This window comes from Staurois parvus, unplaced genomic scaffold, assembly GCF_062004578.1.
Source record: "Staurois parvus isolate SC_StPar_1 unplaced genomic scaffold, SC_StPar_1.0 ptg000377l, whole genome shotgun sequence".
NCBI lineage: Eukaryota > Metazoa > Chordata > Amphibia > Anura > Ranidae > Staurois > Staurois parvus.
Genome location: NW_028318173.1, coordinates 265,001 through 289,479, shown reverse-complemented (window position 1 = coordinate 289,479; position 24,479 = coordinate 265,001). Strand labels below are relative to the sequence as shown.

The window sequence follows — 24,479 nt, the reverse complement described above, 5'->3', positions numbered from 1 at the left end:
CATTGCATAAGAAAAAAAAAACAATGGCCTTCCCCCCCCCCCCCAATAATCCATACTGAACCCTTATCCTAGCTTCTTTGCCCTAGCAACCAAGGATTGCTGCTTGGGACAGCTGCCAGCATCCTAGCAACTGAGGACCTCATTGGTTGCTAGGCTGCTGGTGGACGCTCACTCGTTGCAAAAAAAGCAATGGTCTTCCCCCAATAATACATAGAAAACCCTTATCCTAGCTTCTGATAAGCACCCCCCCCCCCTCTCCTTCTCAGGATGAAAAATTTTAATGGATGCTCGGTTATTGGTCCTTATGGTGTGTGCGCCAAAAAAAAAAAACATAACATGGCGTCCTCCAATAATCCATAGAAAACCCTTATCCTAGCTTCTGATAAGTGCCCCCCTCGCAGAATAAAACATTTTATTTTTTTATTAGGGGGTTTGGGTGATGGGGGGGGGGGTTGTGGGGAGGTGGGATTGAAAAATTTAGGGGAATGGTTGTATTTTGGATGTAAATGGTATTTTGCTGTGCTTTTGTAAGGAAAAAAAAAGATACTAAAAGATTTCAATAAAAAAAAAAAAAGGATAAAAAATTTTAATGGATGCTTGGTCATTGGTTCTTATGGTGCGTGCGCCAAAAAAAAACATAACATGGTGTCCCCCAATAATCCATAGAAAACCCTTATCCTAGCTTCTGATAAGTGCCCCCCTCGCAGAATAAAACATTTTATTTTTTTATTAGGGAGTTTGGGTGATGGGGGGGGGGGGGTTATGGGGAGGTGGGATTGAAAAATTTAGGGGAATGGTTGTATTTTGGATGTAAATGGTATTTTGCTGTGCTTTTGTAAGGGAAAAAAAAGGTTAATAAAAGATTTAAGTGAAAACAAAAAAAAGCTAAAAAAATTTTAATGGACGCTCGGACATTGGTTCTTGTGGTGCGTGCACATAAAAAAAAATATATAACATGGCGTCCCCCAAGAATACATAGAAAACCCCTATCTTAGCCTCTGATAAGTGCCCCCCTTGCAAAATAAAACATTTTTATTAGGGGGTTTGGGTGAGGGGGCGATTGTGGGGAGGTGGGATTGAAAAATTTAGGGGAATGGTTGTATTTTGGATGTAAATGATATTTTGCCGTGCTTTTGTAAGGAAAAAAAAAAGGTTAATAAAAGATTTAAATTAGAAAAAAAAAAAAAGCTAAAAAAATTTTAATGGACGCTCGGACATTGGTTGTTATGGCACGTGCGCCAAGAAAAAAACATAACATGGTGACCCCCAATAATCCATAGAAAACCCTTATCCTAGCTTCCGATAAGCGTCCCGTCCCGTAGAATCAAAAAATAATCAAATTGCAAATTTGAATGGAAACCCCATTGGAATCAACAGAATTCGATTTGTTGAAAATGAATATTCTTCACTATCAAGGGGAATAGGCAAGGTATACTATGTTCCCCGTACTCATTCACATATTTTTTTTCACCCTTTTTTTTTTTAAAGGGGGCTTCCAGATTCCGATAAATATTTCAAGTTTTAAAGATATGACTGAGCTTATAAAAAAAAATGGGGGGAGATACTTGGATGTATCTCCTTGAAAGAAGCTGCAGGCAGCCAGGCTAGAGTAAAGCAGGATATGACGATGCGGGAATTAAGATGCAACGTTATGAAGCACAGCCTAATCCTGAGTAAAGTGTAATTAGCAGCCAGCTAAGATGGGTAGGTAGTGGTCAGGTAGGTTCCATAATGCATTCGCTAGGGTGATAGGGCTCCTGCAATTTGGTCCTCCTTTTAGGGCACAGAAGTAGCCTTTGGGCCAAGCTTGGAACCAGCAGCGAGATGCAAGGCCTTGCAAAATGTAGTAAAATAATATTGGCTCCTAACTAGGCCTAATGGTGATGATATGTGAAGAACATGTGCCTCTACCAAGCCGGTGGGATTAGGTTGGGCCTTGCTGTTCCTTCCCTGCAAAGCTAACAGCCGCCTGGTCCAGGAACTAGTTTAATGACATGGCCCTTGGGTTTGCAAAATTCACTGTAGGCCACCAGTTGAGGAAACAAAGCCCTTGGGTTGTGGAATGCACTGTAGGCCACCAGTTGAGGAAACGTGGCCCTTGGGTTTGCAGAATTCACTGTAGGCCACCAGTTGAGGAAACATAGACCTTGGGTTGTGGAATTCACTGTAGGCCAGCAGTTGAGGGAACACAGCTTTTGGGATGTGGAATTCACTGTAGGCCACCAGTTAAAGAAACATAACACTTGGGTTGTGGAATTCATTGTAGGCCACCAGTTGAGGAAACATGGTCCTCAGGTCATAGAATTCACTGTAGGCCACCAGTTGAGGAAACACGGCCCTTGGGTTTGCATAATTCACTGTAGGCCACCAGCTGAGGAAAAACAGCCCTTGGGTTATGAAATTAACTGTAAGCCAGCAGTTGAGGAAACAAGGCTTTTGGGATGTGGAATTCACTGTAGGCCACCAGTTAAAGAAACATGACCCTTGGGTTGTGGGATTCATTTTTAACCACAAGTTGAGGACACATGGCTCTTGGGTTGTGGAATTCACTGTAGGCCACCAGTTGAGGACACATGGCTCTTGGGTTGTGGAATTCACTGTAGGCCACCAGTTGAGGACACATGGCTCTTGGGTTGTGGAATTCACTGTAGGCCTCCAGTTGAGAACACATGGCTTTTGGGTTGTGGAATTCACTGTAGGCCACCAGCTGAAAAAACATGGCCCCTAGGTTGTGGAATTCACTGTAGGTCAACAGTTGAAGAAACATGGCCCTTGTGTTGTGGAATTTAGTAGAGGCCACCAGTTAAGGAAACACGGCCCTTGGTTGCAGAATTCACTGTAGGCTACCAGTTGAGTAAACCTCAACTGACAGAATGGGGCGCTACAAGTATGTTCCAACTGTGTGGGGAGGAAAACTATTGCTGGCTCTATATAAAATGTTATCTCAGAGTGATTTTGGTGGAATTCATTTTGCCGAAAAATTACAGATTTCACCACTGGTCATTTTTTTTGCCAAGTCAGAAACCTTCAATTTTGCTTACTGAGCTGCTTAGGTGGTTGGGGGAAAAAACAATATATATGTGAAAGTTATTATAATTCAGTTATATAGCCTGAGCCCATTGTGAGGGAGAGACGCTTCCCCATGGTTCTTATTCTCATGTATTTATGAAGATGGTTTTGTCAAAAGACCTTTTGTCTCCATTGAGGTCGTAGAATAATGGGATGCCCTTAATGGCGGTGTTAATAGAGTCAAAGAATTCCCACTTTTTGTTAGGAATTTGTACTGTGGGTTTATGCATAACTTTGAGATGGTGGGCTATCTGTATGTGTTTCAAGCTTCCTTGGGGTGAGGCGCATAAATATGATTTAGTAATCTGAGATGTGTTGCCTGAAGGGTGTTAGGATTTGGGCCAGAGATCACTTGACTTTTTCTATCAGACCCCTATTACTACCTGAACCAGACCACTATTGTTGTCTATGGAATAAAAGCCAACTGGTCAAACGAGTCTGCTCTTCTTTTTTTTTTTTTTTTTTTGTTCTCTTTTTGTCCTGGGCTTTCAGAAAGTGGGTTATATGAAGACTGGTGGCATCTTGACTGATGAATGCTAAAGTTGCTAATAGCGTGTACTAATATCCAACCTGTAGTACTATATGTCGTTTTTTATTCTCTCATTTCCTCAGGGCACGTCTGGAAGCATTTGCAGATCCTACACTCAAGCTGCAGCCTCCACTTCAGGAAATCATAGATTGGCTAGGGGCAAAAGATGAAGAGCTGTCGGTTCAGTTGCCCCTCCGTGGCGACTTATCGGCAGTACAGCAGGCCAAAGATAAACATCTGGTAAGATCTAATTCAGTTTCATATCCTCAAAATGATTCAGTTCAATGTACAATGTCCATTACACACATGACCCTGCGCTCTATGCGTTACCCACTCCTGACCCCTGCACTCTGTGCGTTACCCACTCCTGACCCCTGCGCTCTCTGTATTACCCACTCCTGACCCCTGCACTCTGTGTATTACCCACTCCTGACCCCTGCACTCTGTGTATTACCCACTCCTGACCCCTGCACGTTGTACATTACCCTCTCCTGACCCCTGCACTCTGTGTATTACCCACTCCTGACCCCTGCACTCTGTGTATTACCCACTCCTGACCCCTGCACGTTGTACATTACCCTCTCCTGACCCCTGCACTCTGTGTATTACCCACTCCTGACCCCTGCACTCTGTGTATTACCCACTCCTGACCCCTGCACTCTGTACATTACCCACTCCTGACCCCTGCACTCTGTGTATTACCCCCTCCTGACCCCTGCACTCTGTGTATTACCCCCTCCTGACCCCTGCACTCTGTGTATTACCCACTCCTGACCCCTGCACTCTGTACATTACCCACTCCTGACCCCTGCACTCTGTGTATTACCCCCTCCTGACCCCTGCACTCTGTGTATTACCCCCTCCTGACCCCTGCACTCTGTGTATTACCCACTCCTGACCCCTGCACTCTGTACATTACCCACTCCTGACCCCTGCACTCTGTGTATTACCCACTCCTGACCCCTGTACTCTATTCATTACCCACTCCTGACACCTGCACTCTGTGTATTACCCACTCCTGACACCTGCACTCTGTACATTACCCACTCCTCACCCCTGCACTCTGTACATTACCCACTCCTGACCTCTGAACTCTGCACATTACCCACTCCTGACCCCTGCACTCTGTGTATTACCCACTCCTGACCCCTGCACTCTGTGTATTACCCACTCCTGACCCCTGCACTCTATATTACCCACTCCTGACCCCTGCACTCTGTACATTACCCACTCCTGACCCCTGCACTCTGTACATTACCCACTCCTGACCCCTGCACTCTGTACATTACCCTCTCCTGAACCCTGCACACTCTGCATTCCTCACTCCTGACCACTGCACTCTGTGCATTATGCAGGCCATATATGGTTCGAATTCCGAATTATTTTTTTGTCCAAAAAATTGAAACGTTCGTTCTGTAATCCGATGGTGCCACCAATGATTTCGAAAATCGGTCGTTTTTCACAAATGTTCCAGCATGCCCGATAAACGAAATGAGGAGGAACCACAAAAATCGGCCAATGCCATTGCCCCACTAACAGAGCGAAAATTGTTCGATTATTCTTAGGTCTGATTTTCTTAATTGTTCGGAATCGAACCATGTATGGCCTGCATTACCCACTCCTGACCCCTGCACACAATGCAATACCCACTCCTGACCCCTGCACACTCTGTAATACCCACTCCTGACCCCTGCACACACTGCAATACCCACTCCTGACCCCTGCACACTCTGTAATACCCACTCCTGACCCCTGCACACTCTGTAATACCCACTCCTGACCCCTGCACACTCTGCAATACCCACTCCTGACCCCTGCACACACTGCAATACCCACTCCTGACCCCTGCACACACTGCAATACCCACTCCTGACCCCTGCACACACTGCAATACCCACTCCTGACCCCTGCACACACTGCAATACCCACTCCTGACCCCTGCACACACTGCAATACCCACTCCTGACCCCTGCACACTCTGCAATACCCACTCCTGACCCCTGCACTCTGTGCATTACCCACTCCTGACCCCTGCACTCTGTGAATTACAAGAACAAATGATAACAAAACTCCTGTGCTTCAGTGCAATGTCAAAGAATGCATTTCAATAGTCCCATAGACTAATCGATTACAAGAGGTGACACGGGTCTTGCTGCCCTCATAGGACTGTGGGTGTCCTCATTTCACCAGAAATAACAAGAAAGAAGAAAGTGGTGCAGCAAGCTCGTGCATTACCAAAGACAACATTTATTGAGAATACAATTATATACATTGTCTGATCACAAACTTGTGTGAAGTACAGGCGTATCAGAATACAGCAGAGACCGCCTCCAAGTCCATGATACCACATCAGTAGAGTAGGAAGTCTGCGTGGCATCCAAAATGGCTTACGTGTTTTGAGGAATAGACCTTCTTTCTCAGAGCCCACTCCTAACCCCTGCACTCTGTGCATTTGTCACTCCTAACCCCTGCACTCTGTGCATTTGTCACTCCTAACCCCTGCACTCTGTGCATTTGTCACTCCTAACCCCTGCACTCTGTGCATTTGTCACTCCTAACCCCTGCACTCTGTGCATTTGTCACTCCTAACCCCTGCACTCTGTGCATTTGTCACTCCTAACCCCTGCACTCTGTTCATTTCTCACTCCTAACCCCTGCACTCTGTGCATTTGTCACTCCTAACCCCTGCACTCTGTGCATTTGTCACTCCTAACCCCTGCACTCTGTGCATTTGTCACTCCTAACCCCTGCACTCTGTGCATTTGTCACTCCTAACCCCTGCACTCTGTTCATTTCTCACTCCTAACCTCTGCACTCTGTGCATTTCTCACTCCTAACCCCTGCACTCTGTGCATTTCTCACTCCTAACCCCTGCACTCTGTGCATTTCTCACTCCTAACCCCTGCACTCTGTGCATTTCTCACTCCTAACCCCTGCACTCTGTGCATTTCTCACTCCTAACCCCTGCACTCTGTGCATTTGTCACTCCTAACCCCTGCACTCTGTTCATTTCTCACTCCTAACCCCTGCACTCTGTGCATTTGTCACTCCTAACCCCTGCACTCTGTGCATTTGTCACTCCTAACCCCTGCACTCTGTGCATTTGTCACTCCTAACCCCTGCACTCTGTGCATTTCTCACTCCTAACCCCTGCACTCTGTTCATTTCTCACTCCTAACCTCTGCACTCTGTGCATTTCTCACTCCTAACCCCTGCACTCTGTGCATTTCTCACTCCTAACCCCTGCACTCTGTGCATTTCTCACTCCTAACCCCTGCACTCTGTGCATTTCTCACTCCTAACCCCTGCACTCTGTGCATTTCTCACTCCTAACCCCTGCACTCTGTGCATTTGTCACTCCTAACCCCTGCACTCTGTTCATTTCTCACTCCTAACCTCTGCACTCTGTGCATTTCTCACTCCTAACCCCTGCACTCTGTGCATTTCTCACTCCTAACGCCTGCACTCTGTGCATTTCTCACTCCTAACCCCTGCACTCTGTGCATTTCTCACTCCTAACCCCTGCACTCTGTGCATTTCTCACTCCTAACCTCTGCACTCTGTGCATTTCTCACTCCTAACCCCTGCACTCTGTGCATTTCTCACTCCTAACCCCTGCACTCTGTGCATTTCTCACTCCTAACCCCTGCACTCTGTGCATTTCTCACTCCTAACCTCTGCACTCTGTGCATTTATCACTCCTAACCCCTGCACTCTGTGCATTTCTCACTCCTAACGCCTGCACTCTGTGCATTTCTCACTCCTAACCTCTGCACTCTGTGCATTTCTCACTCCTAACGCCTGCACTCTGTGCATTTCTCACTCCTAACCCCTGCACTCTGTGCATTTCTCACTCCTAACCCCTGCACTCTGTGCATTTCTCACTCCTAACGCCTGCACTCTGTGCATTTCTCACTCCTAACCCCTGCACTCTGTGCATTTCTCACTCCTAACCCCTGCACTCTGTGCATTTCTCACTCCTAACCCCTGCACTCTGTGCATTACCCACTCCTGCCCCGTGCACTCTGTGAATATCCCACTCCTGCATACTTTTGACCCCTGTGCTCTGTAGAAGCTTCAAACCCCTCCCACTGTTAGCACAATTTTGCCACACCCATATTTTTTTACAATGTACACACTGCCTTCAAGCTGGGGGGGGGGGGAAGGGTGGTTGGGCTAGCTATTAGTGATAAGGGAAAGCAAGAGTGTTCATTTCCTCAAAAATTATATTTATTACAGTATATCCCACTTGGAATAAAAATATATTTTGAAATATATTTTAAAAATATTCTTCCAAAATATATTGGCATATACTTGAAATACTATAATTTTGGCCATATTCAATATATTTCAAAATATATATATATATATATATATATATATATATATATATATATATATATATATATATATGCTGCATGTTGAAATGCGTTTTTATTACAAAATTATATGAAAAAATATTTTTAAAAATACATTTCAAATATACTGTATATCCTTAAAAATACAAATCTACATTTTTGGAATGCATTTACAAATATATGTAAAAATTAGTTTTTTTATATCTTAAAAAAAAAAAATATGAAGAATAGATTTTAAAAATATATTCTTCAAATACACCGTATGTCTTTAAAAAATACAAATCTATATTTTTGGAATGCATGTAAAAATATATGTTAAAATTACTTTTTTATATGTTAAAAAAAATCTGAAGAATACATTTTTTTTTAAAATATATTCTTCAGATATTTTTTAACGTATAAAAAAGTAATTTTGACATATATTTTTACATATATTTGTAATTGCACTCCAAAAATGTAGATTTGTATTTTTAAAAACACACAGTATATTTGAAATGTATTTTTCATATATTTTGTAATAAAACCGCTGCCAGGAAGGAGCTCCCTATTTCACATGCACACTCGCATACTAAGGCCAGTTTAGACAGAAGCCAATTAACCCACCAGCATGTCTTTGGAGCCCCTCAGCATTCACACAGCTGGCAATAATTTATTTTCTGTATTGTGTCCAATATATTTATTTCCTATCTTCAGCTCCATCTAGTGGCCACATTGTGGTATTTTCCTGCTTGAATGATTTCAGGAAAATATTGCGCTATAGCCACTAAACGGAGCAGACAGAGGAAAAAAACATATTAAACACACTGTGGGGACCATTTGCGATAAGTGTGCAAATGCTGCAATTTTTTTTGTTTTTATAAATTGACCCCAGAATATACATTTTTACTAAATTATTCCTCTGGCTGTATACTGCAATCTATATTATCCCCCTGAGGATAAATCTAACAGATGTGATCTTCATCTCCATAATCAAGAGTTATTATACGCTAACGATGAAACGCTCTACAACGAAAAACTATAGCGATAGAGGCAGAAATCCATACTTGTACAGAGGAAGCATGCAAACTCCATGCAGATGGTGTCTTGTATGAGATTTGAACTGGAACCTCAGTGCTGCAAAGCAGAAGTGCTAAACACATCACCTATTGTGATGGGCTCCTGATACCCCGACTGGGGATCTCTGCCAAGAAGCTGCTTCCCAAGTTCTGGTAGACAAGGCAAGCGACCGTAGCTGTAGCCACCCCAAAGAACTAGACAACACCAGATTTGGGAGCTAACAAGAAGAACTGCTTTATTAGAGAAACTCAATGAATTTACTGTATACAAAAAGCTAATCACGTTCTCATAGACAATGCCCGCCCCAGACAGTCCGACGCCTTTATAGGATTACATTCTATATAGGAAGCCATATGTTACAATGATAGTTCATGTGGGGTGATCCCGAGGGAGCGGTGGTAATCCTGGGATACCATTCGATTGCCCCAGACCCCCAGAGGATATGGTCCAAAAAGCCTGGAGGCCTCTGTGACCAAGCCCCGGTGGGTGAGGGCAAACGCATCAGAGGACGTGGCCAGAACGGCGGCTGAGGCCATTCCTCAACCTTGGGTCGGTTGAGCAACATCCATCCCTTCACTTGTATTGGCTGAAACTGGAATCGCTTGGACTCATGCTCCCTCCTTCTCACTTGCCGGTGGTATGATCCTTTTCCTTCTATCCATAGCTTGGAGCGGCACCATAAGGTATGCTTTTCACTATGGTCCAAAAACTGATATGTTCCATGGATGAGGGTGGAGTGATGGCTAGTTAAAGGTACTTGGGTGCTCTTCATAGAGTAACCGGGCAACATATGTAATCGGAGGCGGACTGACAACTCATGGGGCCCCTGTGTCCTTGCCCAAACTCAAAAAAGCCTATGAAAAAGGTACCAGGGTCATCTCATGGGGCCCTCTACTGACCCCGGGCCCTCGGGCAGTGCCTGAGTTTCCAAATGGTCAGTCCGCCTCTGGTTGTAATGGTTACCAAATTACCAATTGGTTACTGGAAAACAGGTAACCATGGCTACCAAACCCTGGTGAGATGTAACGCTGAAATTCCAAGGTTCCCAAGCAAGCTCCGTCTTCGTAACCGCCCCTGCCCATATCCCACCAAAAGGAGAACATATTCCCGAAAAGAACGATCTGGCAGGGCAGTGTGCCTTCGAAGCGACTCCTAGTAAAGTTAGCGGGTATTCCTACTGGCCCTAGCCGCAATACAGTTCCATACGAATGTGGCTAGGACCCGGTGAAGCGCTGCAGTGCCCAGGCTATATGGAAGTCCAGATTGGCTTGAAAGTCAACCAGCTCCTTCTGGATAACTTGAAAAGACAAAAAAAAACCCCAGTTGCCTGGGCAATGGTTCTGCAACCCCAAGTCCATGACACCTATGTGGGAAATGTTCTTGATTGACTTTAGATAAAAAAAAAAGTGGCAATAAATGTTACATTCAGTTTTCTATAATGTGTTGTCTTATCTGGTCTGGGTTTGCATTTGTAGCATTTATGTTCATGGATGGCTTTGGTAAAATTGTTATAGCTACAAGTTTACAATTTATACATCTGTCATATGATGTAGCAGCATATGGTGGTGCTAGAAGCAATGTATCCAGCATGCACTGTGCCAAAGAAGTCAACATTCTTAAAGCCAATAGGGTTCCAGAGGGAAAACAAGAAGGTGAAGCTCTCTCCTCTGATCTTCTCCTGTGTTGGGTCATCGTCACTCTGAATTGGTTTCCTCAGCCCAATCACCATTTCATTATCCTCTCTACTATTAAGGCCTTAACTTGCAAGACGAAAACACTGCCTGGTAGTATCGGCTCCTGAAAAAAATGTCTTCTGTGACAGGAAAGTAGTGATGAAAAAGTAGTGGGATGGGTGGAGTAGGCTTGACAGAACCCTTGGCTTCAAGTCAATGAGTCAACAAGGGTCCAATAACAAATGTACAACTATGGCTAAGACAGTCCCCAGTAGTATCGGTTCTGCAAAAAAAGCAGACACAGGCAGGAGAGTAGTGATGGAGAAGGTGGAATAGGCCCGAAGGTACTTAAGCTTCAGGTCAACGAGCCAACGAAGGCCTAATGGGCCTGCTAGCCATTTTGTAAAGGCTTTTAGGAACATGACTGACTCGTACCATCAACAACCTGATAAAATTTGTTTAGAGTAATGGGCCATTTGGAAATTTGTGAAGATAATGGGGTCAGCCCTTGCATGCTGGCAAATGCCCAGTCATAGATATTGTTGCAAAGCACCGCTGTTTTTTTTGTAGGCTGTGACAGGAGAGTGGTGATGGAAAAGTGGTGGAATGGATGAAGTAGGCCTGACAGGAACCTTGGCTTCAATTTGTACATCTATGGTAATAGTTATTCAGTGTGTATTGATTTATTTTCCATAACTTTTCAGCTGTTTATAGAAGAGGTGAAAGCACGAGGTCCATACATATACTCAATTCTTGAGTCGGCTCAAGCATTCCTCACCCAACATCCCTTCCAAGATGTAGAAGAAGACACATCTGCGTTGACCAAAGGTTAGTGTATAATGAATGGTGTTCAGGCATTGAGCATGAGTAATTGAGGCAAGTCAAAGAATATTATACCAATCTTGTTGTAGTTTTGTATTGAGCGGTGAAGGATTGAAACCCACTTTTGGGACTTATTGCTCAAGTTGATGGGGGGGGGGGCACGGGGACAAGGCACTGGATATGAATTCTCTATATGGAATCTCTATCAGTAAAAATTAAATCGTTACTTGAGCCAAATGGCTTGGGTTTGGCAGCAGTATTTTTTAACTGGTCAATAATGTGTTTCAGGGGCTCAGACATTCCCACCCCCCGATAAGGGCTTGTGTGTTGTTTAATCACAAATCAAATATGGCCGGACTTGGATGAATTGCAACAGTTATGGGTTTCATAAGGTGCAATTGTTGATCTACTTTCGTAACCAGTTCCCCAGATTCTATAACTTTTTTTAACCTTTTGCCTCTAGATGCATCTCCGAAGAATCGCTCTCAAAACCTTAGTCGTTTACTTTGGAAGCAAGCAAATGTAGCCAGTGAACTTTGGGACCGACTGACTGCCCGTGGTTTAGACCAGCAACGCCATCTAGAAAGAACATTGGAACAGCTTCAGGATTTGGAAGTCTCAATGAAAGAGGCTGCCGATGCACTTCAACAAGCAGAGAATGTGCAAGCAACTTGGGAACCCATTGGAGACTTGTTCATCGATTCCCTGCCAGAACACATACAGGCTGTAAAGGTAATAAACAGCCTTTCTTTCTTTCCATTTTAATATGGAAGAACCCTTGAAATGTCTCAGTGAACCCTTGCTAAAAATATCTACAGCTCATGGTACATTAGTGTGATTAGTACGTTGTAATTCATTCATGTCATTGGAATAGTGAAGTCAATCAAGTCATTGGAATACTGTAGTCAGTCAAGTCATTGACATAGTCGAGTCGGTCAAGTCATTGGCATGGTCAAGTCGGTCGGTCGGTCAAGTCATTGGCATGGTCAAGTCGGTCAAGTCATTGGCATGGTCAAGTCGGTCAAGTCATTGGCATGGTCAAGTCGGTCAAGTCATTGGCATGGTCAAGTCGGTCAAGTCATTGGCATGGTCAAGTCAGTCAAATCATTGGCATAATCAAGTCATTGGGATAGTGCCTCTTTGCACTGATTACTAGTGAAGTCAGCGGAAATGTAGATGTTGATGGTCAGTGTAGTGTTCACTTCCTGGTTGGTGAAGAATGGCTTCATTACATTGATGATTAGTGGTCCCTCTTTGTTTGGTTGTCAATGGGAGAAGGACACCTTTACATCGGGGGTCAGTGGAAGAATGCTAACGGTCAATCATAAAGGTAATAATTGGTGCCAGTGGTTATTTAATTTTAAAGCAAAAATGAACCTCCCTCCCCATCCCCAATTTGTCCTATTCATGTCCCTCACTGATTCTGTTTCTGGTTGTGGAGATCCGCACTTTCGTCTTTTCCAGCAGTCTTTTGATGACATTATTCTCTTATGGATTCTAAGTAGACCCCACTGCGGGACAGACAATAGGAAGGGTCCATATCACACAGGCAGTGATGTGGACATCCGAAGAGGGACTCTACCTTCTGTACACAGAAGATCGAAGACTTGGGAAAGGAACATCATGTGACAGTGAGCTTAGGTAAGTAAAAGGGGAATTTAGATAGAAGAGAGGCTCCACTGGCCCCAAACCTCTGGCTCTGTCGACTAACATTGGTCCTGGCATTATGAAAGCAGGAGACTGATCCACCCCTGCTCAAGAAATTCCTAGCAGTGATGAGCAGAACATACCTGGGTCTGCTTCTATCAGAGTTTGGTGAACATGACTAAAGTTCGGGTGCTGAATCCGAACTCCACTGAAGTCAATAAGAGGCAAATGGTAATAAACCGTTTTGGCTAAGTGAGGTCACTGGTTGTTAAGGACTCAGCAGTGCCTGCACCTGCCAGCGTCCTTAACAACCATTGATGTTGGAAAGCTGTCATGTATAATAGTGGTGGTAATACTACTATTAACTCCCGTTGAACCAGTACATGAGCAGCCAATGGGCAAGTGAGCAGCCAGAATTCAGTTTGGACTGAATCTTTACCTCATCCCTAATCCCGGGTTCTGGAGGAACCCTGGTTGAGAAAGGCTGTTAATAACTGGCATGGTAAAGTTGTGTTATGATATCACAGAGTATTAGAGAGACATAATGTACAGTGCATCCAGAAAGTATTCCCAGCACTTAACTTTTGCCACATTTTGTTATGTTACAGCCTTATTCCAAGATGGATTAAATTCATTTTTCCCCAACATTCTACAAACAATACCCCATAATGACAACATGAAAGAAGTTTGTTTTGAAATCTTTGCAATTTATTAAAAATAAAAACGAAAAAACTCCACATGTACATAAGAATTCCCAGCCTTTGCTCAATACTTTGTTGAAGCACCTTTAGCACCAATTCCAGACTCAAGTCATTTTGAGTATGATGCTTCAAGCTTGGCACACCTATTTTTGGGCAATTTCTCCCATTCTTTGCAGTACCTCTCAGGCTCCATCAGGTTGGACGGGGAGCGTCAGTTCACAGCCATTTTCAGATCTCTCCAGAGATGTTCAATCGGGTTCAAGTCTTGGCTCTGGCTGGGACACTCTAGGACATTCACAGAGATGGCCTGTAGCCACTCCTTTGTTATGCGGGCTGTGTGCTTAGGGTCGTTGTCCTGTTGAAAGATGAACCGTCTGTTAGGATCCGCCAGGCGGAGCCCTCCGTCTGCCAGCTGGTAGACCTACCCAGAGCGTGGGGTCTAAGCCCGGGCTGTGCTTTCACCAGGGCCCCTGATGGTGGGGATGGACTTGAAACAGTCCCGGGCCAGGTCACGACCTCTGAGCGGGCCACCAGCGGCCGAGGAGGCCTCCGGGGATGTATGTAGGTACCAGGAGAGCCAGCTGTGAAGAGGATGGCGGCCCCAGCAGGGTGGTACGGATAGTGGCCCCGTGGGGTAAGCGGGGTACCGAATCGGCGGGCTAGGAGTAGTCGGGTCATACGCAGGGTCAGCCAGGTAAATCAATCCGTAGGAACAGTCGGGATAAGCCGAGTCAAAACGCAGGAGCAGGCAGAATAGTCAGAACAAAGCCGGGTCAATCACAGGAGCGGGTAGAATAGTCAGAACAAAGCCGGGTCAATCTCAGGGGCAGGCAGCGTAGTCAGGGTCAAAAAACAGGGTCACAGCAGGAGCAGGTATTCAGGATCACATATAGACCTTGCGGCAATTTGTGACAGTGCAGGGCATCTTTAAATAGTGCGCCCTGCACTGTCATTGGCTGGCTAGGACGCGCCCCCGGCTGTCATTGGACGCCTGAGGCGCGCCCGCGGTTTCTACTGCGCATGCGCGGCGTCCTGTCAGCCGCGGCTCGCCGGGACCTAGTTCCTGTGTCCCGGCGTGATCTGCCGCCAATGCGCATGCGCGGGGGACAGAGCCGCGATTGTGGCAGACGGAGCCGGGATCCCTGACATTGCCCCCCCCCCAACGGGCACCCTCCGGGAGCCCCACTGATCTCTCCACCGCGGGTGAGCACGACAAAACTCCCGGATGAGCCTGGGCGCGTGAACGTCCTGGGCGGGTTCCCAGGAGTTCTCCTCAGGACCATAACCCTTCCATTTTATCAGGAACTGAGTCTGGCCCCCCCTCCTTCGGCAACTGAGGATAGTCTCCACCTCAAATTCCTCCTGGTCACCTATGGCGATTGCCTCGGGAGGTCTGGATTCTCGGTCTGGGAAGGGATCCGGTCTGGACGGCTTCAGGAGAGATACATGAAACACAGGATGTATTTTGAAAGTCTGCGGAAGCTCGAGTTCATAGGCCACCTCGTTGACCATTCGTTTAACAGGAAATGGGCCAATGTACTTGGGTCCCAGCTTCTTTGAGGGGCACAGCATCTTCAAGTTGGCTGTTGCCAGCCAAACCAGATCTCCTGGTTGAAGCAGTAAATCTCCTCTTCTCTTTCTGTCGAAAGCCTTCTTACTGTCCTCCTGGGCCTTAGCGATGGCTTCCTGAATAGTCTTGTTGTTGACGGAAAAGAAGTTCAAGATGTCTTGCGACGCCGGTACCAGATTTTCAGGCATTAGATCAGGGAGGAATGTGGGGTGATACCCGTAATTAGAAAAGAATGGCGATTGACCCGTAGCTGAGTGACTTGAGTTGTTGTATGAGAACTCCGCAGAAGGCAACAACGTCAGCCAGTCATCCTGGAGATAGGAGGTGTAGCATCGTAAATACTGTTCCAGTGTTTGGTTGGTCCTCTCGGTTTGACCGTTGGTCTGCGGGTGGTAGGCGGATGAGAGCGACAGCTTGATTCCCAGCGCTTTACATAGGGCGTTCCAGAACCTGGAGGTGAATTGCACCCCCCGATCCGACACAATGTCTTCGGGGACTCCATGAAGCCTTACCACTTCCCGAATGAAGATCCGTGCCGTTTCCGGTGCCGATGGGGTCTTCTCCAGGGGCACGAAATGCGCCATCTTCGAGAAGCGGTCGACGATCACCATTATCGCTGTGTGGCCTTGGGATGGTGGGAGTTCAACCACAAAATCCATGGCTATCATTTGCCAGGCCCGCTTGGGTATAGGTAATGGACGTAACAATCCCCATGCCCTACTCCTGGAGGGTTTGTTCCTTTGACAGGTGGGACACGTCCGGACGTAACGCTCACAATCCTTGATCATGTCCGGCCACCAGAACGAGCGCTGTAGCAGTTCTAGAGTCTTCGTCACCCCGAAGTGACCTGCCATTGGATGGTCGTGGCAATGCCCTAGGACCAAGGTTCGCACCTCTTCTGGGACCATGATTCGGTCTTCCTTCCAAAACAGGCCACCGTGGCTCTGGAGGGGTGACCCAGACGGAACGGGTAGTCTTACCGAAGCATCAAGAAGCCGGGAGCGCAGTTCCGTTTGTAGCGCGAGGAAGCTTCCAGAAGGCAGGATGGTGTCTGGTACCGCAGCGTCGTCGGGGTCCTCAAACATGCGGGACAGGGCGTCTGGTTTGGTATTCTTAGTACCGGGTCGGTACGTTATATGGAATGAGAATCGAGAAAAGAAAAGAGCCCATCTCGCTTGGCGTGGTCTCAGTCGTTTTGCCGTCCTTAAATATTCAAGGTTTTTGTGATCTGTAAATATTAGGATTGGGTGAGTGGCCCCTTCCAGTAAATACCTCCATTCTTCCAGAGCGGTTTTAATGGCCAGGAGCTCCCGATCTCCAATGTCATAGTTGCGCTCCGCTGGTGTCAGCTTCCTGGAGAAGAACGCCACAGGGTGCAGTAGTTCCTTGGTACCATTCCTTTGGGACAGAACCGCTCCTACTGCGTTTTCGGAGGCGTCTACTTCCAACACATATGGGAGCGAAGAATCCGGATGGCAGAGAATGGGAGCAGAGGTGAACAGTCTCTTGAGCTTATCGAAGGCCGACTGAGCTTCGGAGGTCCACTTAAAGCGGACCCCTTGTTTCGTCAGTTGCGTGATCGGGGAGACCAGGCCGGAGAAGTTCCTAACAAATTTTCTGTAAAAGTTAGCAAAGCCGATGAAGCGCTGTATCCCCTTTTTGTCGGCGGGTATTGGCCAATCTAAGATCGCCGTGACCTTCTGGGGATCCATCGCGACCCCCGCGGAAGAGAGAACCAGTCCCAGGAATGTGATCTCGTGCTGTTCAAAACAGCACTTTTCAGCCTTAGCGTATAGCCCGTGTTGGCGCAACCGTTCTAAGACCCATGACACGTGACCCCGATGAACCTCCAGTGAGGGGGAAAAAATTAGGATGTCATCCAAGTAAACTACCACGAAAATATCAAGAAAATCGCGAAAAACATCATTGATAAAATGCTGAAAAGTCGCCGGGGCATTACAGAGCCCGAACGGCATCACCAAATATTCGTAGTGACCGAATCTTGTACGGAACGCCGTTTTCCACTCATCCCCCTCCCTGATACGAACAAGGTTATAGGCCCCCCGCAGGTCTAATTTAGTGAATATCGTTGCTGATCTCAGTCTCTGGAGGAGCTCGGGGACTAGGGGTAAGGGATAACGATTCTTTACCGTAATTTTATTTAGGTCACGATAGTCTATGCAGGGCCGTAACGATTTGTCCTTCTTCTCTACAAAGAACAACCCGGCCCCGGCTGGGGATGTGGAAGGACGAATAAAGCCCTTCCGAAGGTTTTCGTCGATATATTCCCTCAGCACCCCCGATTCCATTTCGGACAAGGGGAAGATACGGCCGAAAGAGATTTCCAACCCGGGTAGGAGGTCAATGGGGCAGTCGTAGGGACGGTGTGGAGGTAGAACGTCAGCTCCCCGCTTACTAAAGACGTCCAAGAAGTCATGATAGGCCGGAGGAATCACCTGGGATAGATTGGTGTCTCCGTCCAAGCACAGGAGGAACCGGGGAACCATGGGTCCTGTGACGTGGCAGTGACTCAAACAATAGGGTGACCGAAAATGAATCGTTCCCTCTTCCCAGTCAATCTGGGGGTTATGGGCCCTCAGCCAAGGGAGCCCCAGAATGACTGGAAAAAGGGGGGAGGCGATGGCGTCCAAACGGAGGAACTCCTGGTGATGGTCTGCCATAGTGGTGAAAATGGGTGGTGTCTCCTGGTCCACCACCCCAGATTTTATACTGGACCCATCTGCCAAGAAAATGTTGAACCCCCTTTCTTTGGTCTGGAGAGGGATTTTTTGCCGGTGGGCAAAAGTCAGATCAATAAAACAGCTACAGGCTCCTGAGTCAACGATCGCGGTCACCGACAATATTCCTCCGGGGAGCTGTAAAGACACAGGAATGGCCAGGTAACTAGACTGATCATCCCTGCCTGCAGGTAAGGAACAAGAAACGGGCGTGGACTTACTCGTTTTTGCAGGACAGGAGCGCACCTGGTGACCAGCTTCCCCGCAGTACAGACACAGGTTCAGTGAGCGCCTCCTCTGGCGTTCCTCGACCGATAAGTGGGAACGGGCCAGTCCCAGTTGCATGGGTTCCGAGTTGTCTCCCATCTCCGTGTTTCGCGGATGGTTCCCTGGGGCTGGAGTTGTATCTCTTGATGGAATCCATGCCACCCTTTGACCCTGGCCGCTCCTTTCCTGTCGACGTTCACTTAGTCTACGGTCAATTTGAATGGCCAATTCAATCAATCTTTCCAGGGAGTCAGGTAGGCCTACTCGTGCGAGTTCGTCCTTGAGAGGCTCAGACAGTCCAATGCGGAACTGGTGACATAAGGCCGCATCGTTCCATCTGGTGTCTCCCATGCTACGCCTAAAATCGGACGCGTATTCTTCCGCTGCCCGGCGGCCCTGTCGCAGAGAGTATAGGGTAGCCTCTGCGGAAGCAGGCCGCTGAGGGTCGTCATACAAAACGGCCATGGCCTGAAAGAACTCGGTCACGGAGTCAAGATGGGGGTCGCGCCTCTCCATCAGACAGTGGGCCCAATCCTGGGGCTCATCCTGAAGGAGAGAGACTAGAAACCCCACCTTGACGGTCTCGGAGGAGAATGTGCGAGGCTGCAAGTCAAAATATAGTGTGCAAGCGTTCCGAAAGGCTCGGAAGCGGCTCCGGTCCCCACGGAACCGCTCCGGCAGGGGAACGCGGGGCTCAGGAGCTAAGGGTGTGGCAACCGCTCCGGATACCGGGGTAGCGGGAGGTTCCACAGACGGGGAACTCTGAGCAGGGGGAGTCTGGGGGGCTAATGTCTCCATGCGGTCTTCCAGTCGGGCGCAGCGACTGTGGAAGTTCTGGAAAGCCTGGGTCAAAGTTGCCAGGTGCTGGCAAATATCCTCTAGGGACGCCGGTCCACTTCCTGGCTCTGTCATGGCCGCAAGGTACTGTTAGGATCCGCCAGGCGGAGCCCTCCGTCTGCCAGCTGGTAGACCTACCCAGAGCGTGGGGTCTAAGCCCGGGCTGTGCTTTCACCAGGGCCCCTGATGGTGGGGATGGACTTGAAACAGTCCCGGGCCAGGTCACGACCTCTGAGCGGGCCACCAGTGGCCGAGGAGGCCTCCGGGGATGTATGTAGGTACCAGGAGAGCCAGCTGTGAAGAGGATGGCGGCCCCAGCAGGGTGGTACGGATAGTGGCCCCGTGGGGTAAGCGGGGTACCGAATCGGCGGGCTAGGAGTAGTCGGGTCACACGCAGGGTCAGCCAGGTAAATCAATCCGTAGGAACAGTCGGGATAAGCCGAGTCAAAACGCAGGAGCAGGCAGAATAGTCAGAACAAAGCCGGGTCAATCACAGGAGCGGGTAGAATAGTCAGAACAAAGCCGGGTCAATCTCAGGGGCAGGCAGCGTAGTCAGGGTCAAAAAACAGGGTCACAGCAGGAGCAGGTATTCAGGATCACATATAGACCTTGCGGCAATTTGTGACAGTGCAGGGCATCTTTAAATAGTGCGCCCTGCACTGTCATTGGCTGGCTAGGACGCGCCCCCGGCTGTCATTGGACGCCTGAGGCGCGCTCGCGGTTTCTACTGCGCATGCGCGGCGTCCTGTCAGCCGCGGCTCGCCGGGACCTAGTTCCTGTGTCCCGGCGTGATCTGCCGCCAATGCGCATGCGCGGGGGACAGAGCCGGGATCCCTGACACCGTCACCCCAGTCTAAGGTCCAGATGGCTCTGGAACAGGTTTTCATCAAGGATGTCTCTGTACATTGCTGCATTCATCTTTCCTTCGATCCTGACTAGTCTCCTAGTTCCTGCAGCTGCAAAACTTCCCCACAGCATGATGCTGCCACCACCATGCTTCACTGATGGTATTGGCCAGGTGGAGAGCGGTGCCTGGTTTCCTCCAGACATGACGCTTGGCATTCAGGCCAAAGAGTTCAATCTTTGTTTCATCAGATGAGAGACTTTTGTTTCTCATGGTCTGAGAGTCCCTCAGGTGCCTTTTGGCAAACTCAAGGCAGCTGCCATTTGCCTTTTACTGAGGAATGGCTTCCATCTGGCCACTCTACCATACAGACCTGATTGGTGGAGTGCTGCAGAGATGGTTGTTCTTCTGGAAGGTTCTCCTCTCTCCACAGAGAAATGCTAGAGCTCTTTCAAAGTGACCATTGGGTGCTTTATCTCCCTGGCTAAGGCCCTTTTCCCTTGATCGCTCATTTTGGCCAGGCAGCCCGCTCTAGGAAGATTCCTGTTGGTTCCAAACTTCTTCCATTTACGGATGATGGAAGCCACTGTGCTCATTGGGACCTTCAATGCTGCAGAAATTTTTCTGTACCCTTCCCCAGATCTGTGCCTTGATACAATCCTGTCTCAGAGGTCTACGGACAATTCCTTGGACTTCATGGCTTGGTTTGTGCTCTGATGTGCACTGTTAACTGTGGGACCTTCTATAGACAGGTTTATGCCTTTCCTAATCATGTCCAATCAACTGAATGTCCCACAGGTGGACTCCAATCAAGTTGTGGAAACATCTCAAGGATGATCAGTGGGAACAGGATGCACCAGAGCTCAAGTTTGAGTGTCATGGCAAAGGCTGTGAATACTTATGTACATGGGTTTTTTTTTTTTTCGTTTTTTATTTGTAATAAATTGCAAAGATTTCAAAACTAACTTCTTTCACATTTGGTTATGGGGTATTGTTTGTAGAATGTTGAGAAAAAAAATGAATTTGAAAAAAATGAAGGCTGTAACATAACAAAATGTGGCAAAAGTTAAGCGCTGGGAATACTTTCTAGATGCACTGTACATAGCCAACATCGGTGGACATCAAACCATTGAAACTATGTAGGCTTGTTGGATATACCATTCCATAACCATGACAACATGGAGTTGGCCCTCCTCTTCAGCCAGAACAGCCTCCACTGTGGATACTTTCTGGATGCACTGTATACAGTAGAGATAAAGCGTTCTAGAATTGTCTACATTCTCTATTTTTTTAATTCTCTAGTTATTTAAAGAAGACACAACTTCCATAAAAGACACAATCAAGATGGCAAACGATCTCGCTCATCAACTAGCCCTTTGTGATGTTCACCTTTCTGTCGAAAATGCTCGTGAGCTTGAGCAAATGAATAACCGATGGAAGCAGCTACAGGTAGGACAACCAACAAACCGTTAATGCTGGCTTGTCTGATACAATAATCCAAAATGGCCATTGAAGGGGAACCTCTACTGAGAGAAATAAGCTGGCTGCCATTTCTTATCACCTCCTGAAAATACGAATTCTCTGACAATAATGCTGATCCTCTGAATTCAATCAATTTTTTAACATTTGCAGCCAAGAAAAAAAAGAGTGAACTTAGATTGTCTAGCCTGCAAAGCCGTTCTAGATCAATAACCCGGGAAATAATGATGCCATAGGATCAGCATATTGATCAGGCAATCAGCATTTGCACACTGGGAAGTAATCCGTAGGGATTAATGAACCGAATCGAAAATTCTGCCGTGCCATCAATTTGTGCAAGCTGGACCTAAATTTCCCGTTGCCGGAGAGTGTCACCTTGAAATTTTTACCAAATGATTTTTTAAGGCTTTAAGAGGTTTTTTTGGGGGGTAGGGGCTCCTTTTTCATTCCCCCAACATTCTCCATCGGGATGAGGAAGATAATGGGGAAAAATGTATCCCTCCCAATGGGGCATCCCTAACAGAATTTTTTTCTGTTTTATCGCTTTAGCAATTCATCTCTTGGGGAACTTTTCAAAGGAGCACCACCATTCAAGCGGGTAAGAAACGTAAAGGAACTTTTCTTTTCGGGAAGGTTGAGGATAGTAACACCGGTGGCAGTGGCGATGATGCATGTGGAAATAATTCTGTTAGAAATGTAACTAAATATACATATAGTGTTGTCGAAGGGGTCTAAAAACCTATAAAATTAAGTGTTTATTTACTAAAGCTGGAGAGTGCAAAATCAGGCTCACTTCTGCATAGAAACCAATCAGCTTCTATCCTCAGCTTGCTCAATTAAGCTTTCGCAATGAAACCTGGAAGCTGATTGGTTTCTATGCAGAAGTGAGCCTGATTTTGCACTCTCCAGCTTTAGTAAGTAGACCCCCTTAGGTTCAACTCACAGCATGATGAAACATTTGAGCAATCTGAGTTTCTTGTAGGTTTTGTAAGGTGAAACAATAGTGAATTTGCCTTTTATTGCAAATAACATTTTTGCTGTTTCATCCAACAAGCCTTGTGAGCTTCTCACATTCTCACATGGTGGTGCTAGGAGCAATGCTACATAGTTAGTCTGGCTGTAAAAAGACAAAAGTCCATCCAGTTCAACCATTAAAAAAAAAAAAAAGTTATAATCCTACACCCACAGTTGATCCAATGTGTCCAGCATGCACTGGGCAACCCTATAATGGACCAAAGAAGTCAAACATTTTAATATCAATGGGATCCTGGAGGGTGAAGTACTCTTCTCCTTCCATGTTGGGTCATCACCTGTTTGATTTGGTTCCTTCAACCCAATTACCATTACATCATCCTCTCTGTCATCAATGCTAGTGAGATGCCTCTTTAGACAAGGAGTTGTGTGCATCCTAAGTAGGCCTGACAGGAACGTTGGTGTCAAGTCAAAGAGCCAACAAGGGTCGAATATCAAATGCCCAACCATTGCTAACTCAGTACTGGGCAGTATCAGTGCTTCAAAAAAAATTAGATTGCGACAGGAAAATGGTGATGGGAAAGTGGTGGAATGGGTGAAATAGGCCTGATTGTTAGCTTAGCTTAGCTTCAGGTCAACAAGCCAACAAGGGTCCCATACTAACTGCTCATTCATAGCTAAGGCAGTCCCCAGTAGTATCAGTTCTGTGAAAAATATAGGCTTTGACAGGAGAGTAGTGATAGAAAAGTGTTAGAATGGGTTGGAGTAGCCCTGACAGGTACCTTTAGTCAAGTCAACGAGTCAACAAGGGTCCCATATCAACTGCCCATCCATGGCTAAGGCAGTCCCCGGTAGTATCAGTTTTGTGAAAAATATAGACTTTGACAGGAGAAAAGTGATGGAATAGTGTTAGAATGGGTGGAATAACCATGACGGGTGCCTAGTCTAGCCAACAAGCAAACAAGGGTCCAATATCAAATGCCCAACCATAGCTAACTCAATATCAGTTCTTCACAAAAAAAAAGTAGAGTAGATTATGACAGGAACGTAGTGATGGGAAAATGGTGGAATGGGTGGAATAGGCCTGACTGGTAGCTTAGCCTCAAGTCAACAAGCCAACAAAGGTTCAATGTCAACTGCCCATCCATGACTAAGACAGTCCCTGATAGTATCACTTCTGCGAAAAATATAGACTTTGACAGGAGAGTAGGGATGGAAAAGTGTTAGAATGGGTAGAATAGTCACCCTGGTTTAGACGGCTTCTGTTTTGTAACCTTACAAAAACCCAACAATCATAAAAAAATGCCTTTAAAAAAAAAAGAATGGGTGGAATAGGCCTGATGGGTACCTTAGTCAAGTCAACGGGCCAAAAAGGGTCCAATATCCAATGCCCAACCGTGGCTAGCACAGTCTTCTGTAGCATAAGTTCTGTATAAAATGTAGACTGCAATAGCAGAGTAGTGATGGAGAAGTGGTGGAATGGTCTGATCGGTACCTAAGCAAGTCAAGCAGCCAACAAGGGTCCAATATCAAATGCCCAACCATGGCTAAAGGATCTGCTAGCAGAAGGTGACTAACTCATGAAATCAACAACTTGAGAAGAATTGCTTAAAGCAATGGGTCATATGGAAGTTCATGAAGATGAAGGGGACCTGCACCTGCATGCTGGGAAACGCATTGGCAGCATGGCCTAGTATCAGTCTTGGAACTTATTACAACGCAGCTCTGTTTTTTGTTTTTTTTCCAAAGTGATCTGGTGATGTCCTCTATTGGCAACTTTTCAAACATGCCCAAACTTTACAGAACTTATTTTTTTCTCAGACTGAAAGCTGTGAAAAAAATGTCACCTTTGCCACCAAAAAACAAAAAGGCCAACATAGGCCAAAAAAAAAACACATCCAGCTGGTCTACATGTAG

At 46.6% G+C, this 24,479-nt stretch overlaps 1 protein-coding gene across 3 annotated transcripts in view; it reads left to right on the top strand.

The window, feature by feature from the left end:
- The window catches only part of DRP2 (dystrophin related protein 2), a 162,956-nt gene that overhangs the window by 27,467 nt on the left and 111,010 nt on the right, over window positions 1-24,479 (top strand). For all 3 annotated transcript variants that reach the window (XR_016313966.1, XM_089685516.1, XM_089685517.1), the window contains exons 3-6: window positions 3,682-3,838; window positions 11,390-11,513; window positions 11,971-12,239; window positions 21,414-21,560. Coding sequence is in view for 2 of the 3 variants with exons in the window: in XM_089685516.1 (XP_089541642.1) it covers window positions 3,682-3,838; window positions 11,390-11,513; window positions 11,971-12,239; window positions 21,414-21,560 (697 nt within the window). In the remaining variant the exon portion in view is untranslated. The remainder of the gene's footprint in view (window positions 1-3,681; window positions 3,839-11,389; window positions 11,514-11,970; window positions 12,240-21,413; window positions 21,561-24,479) is intronic.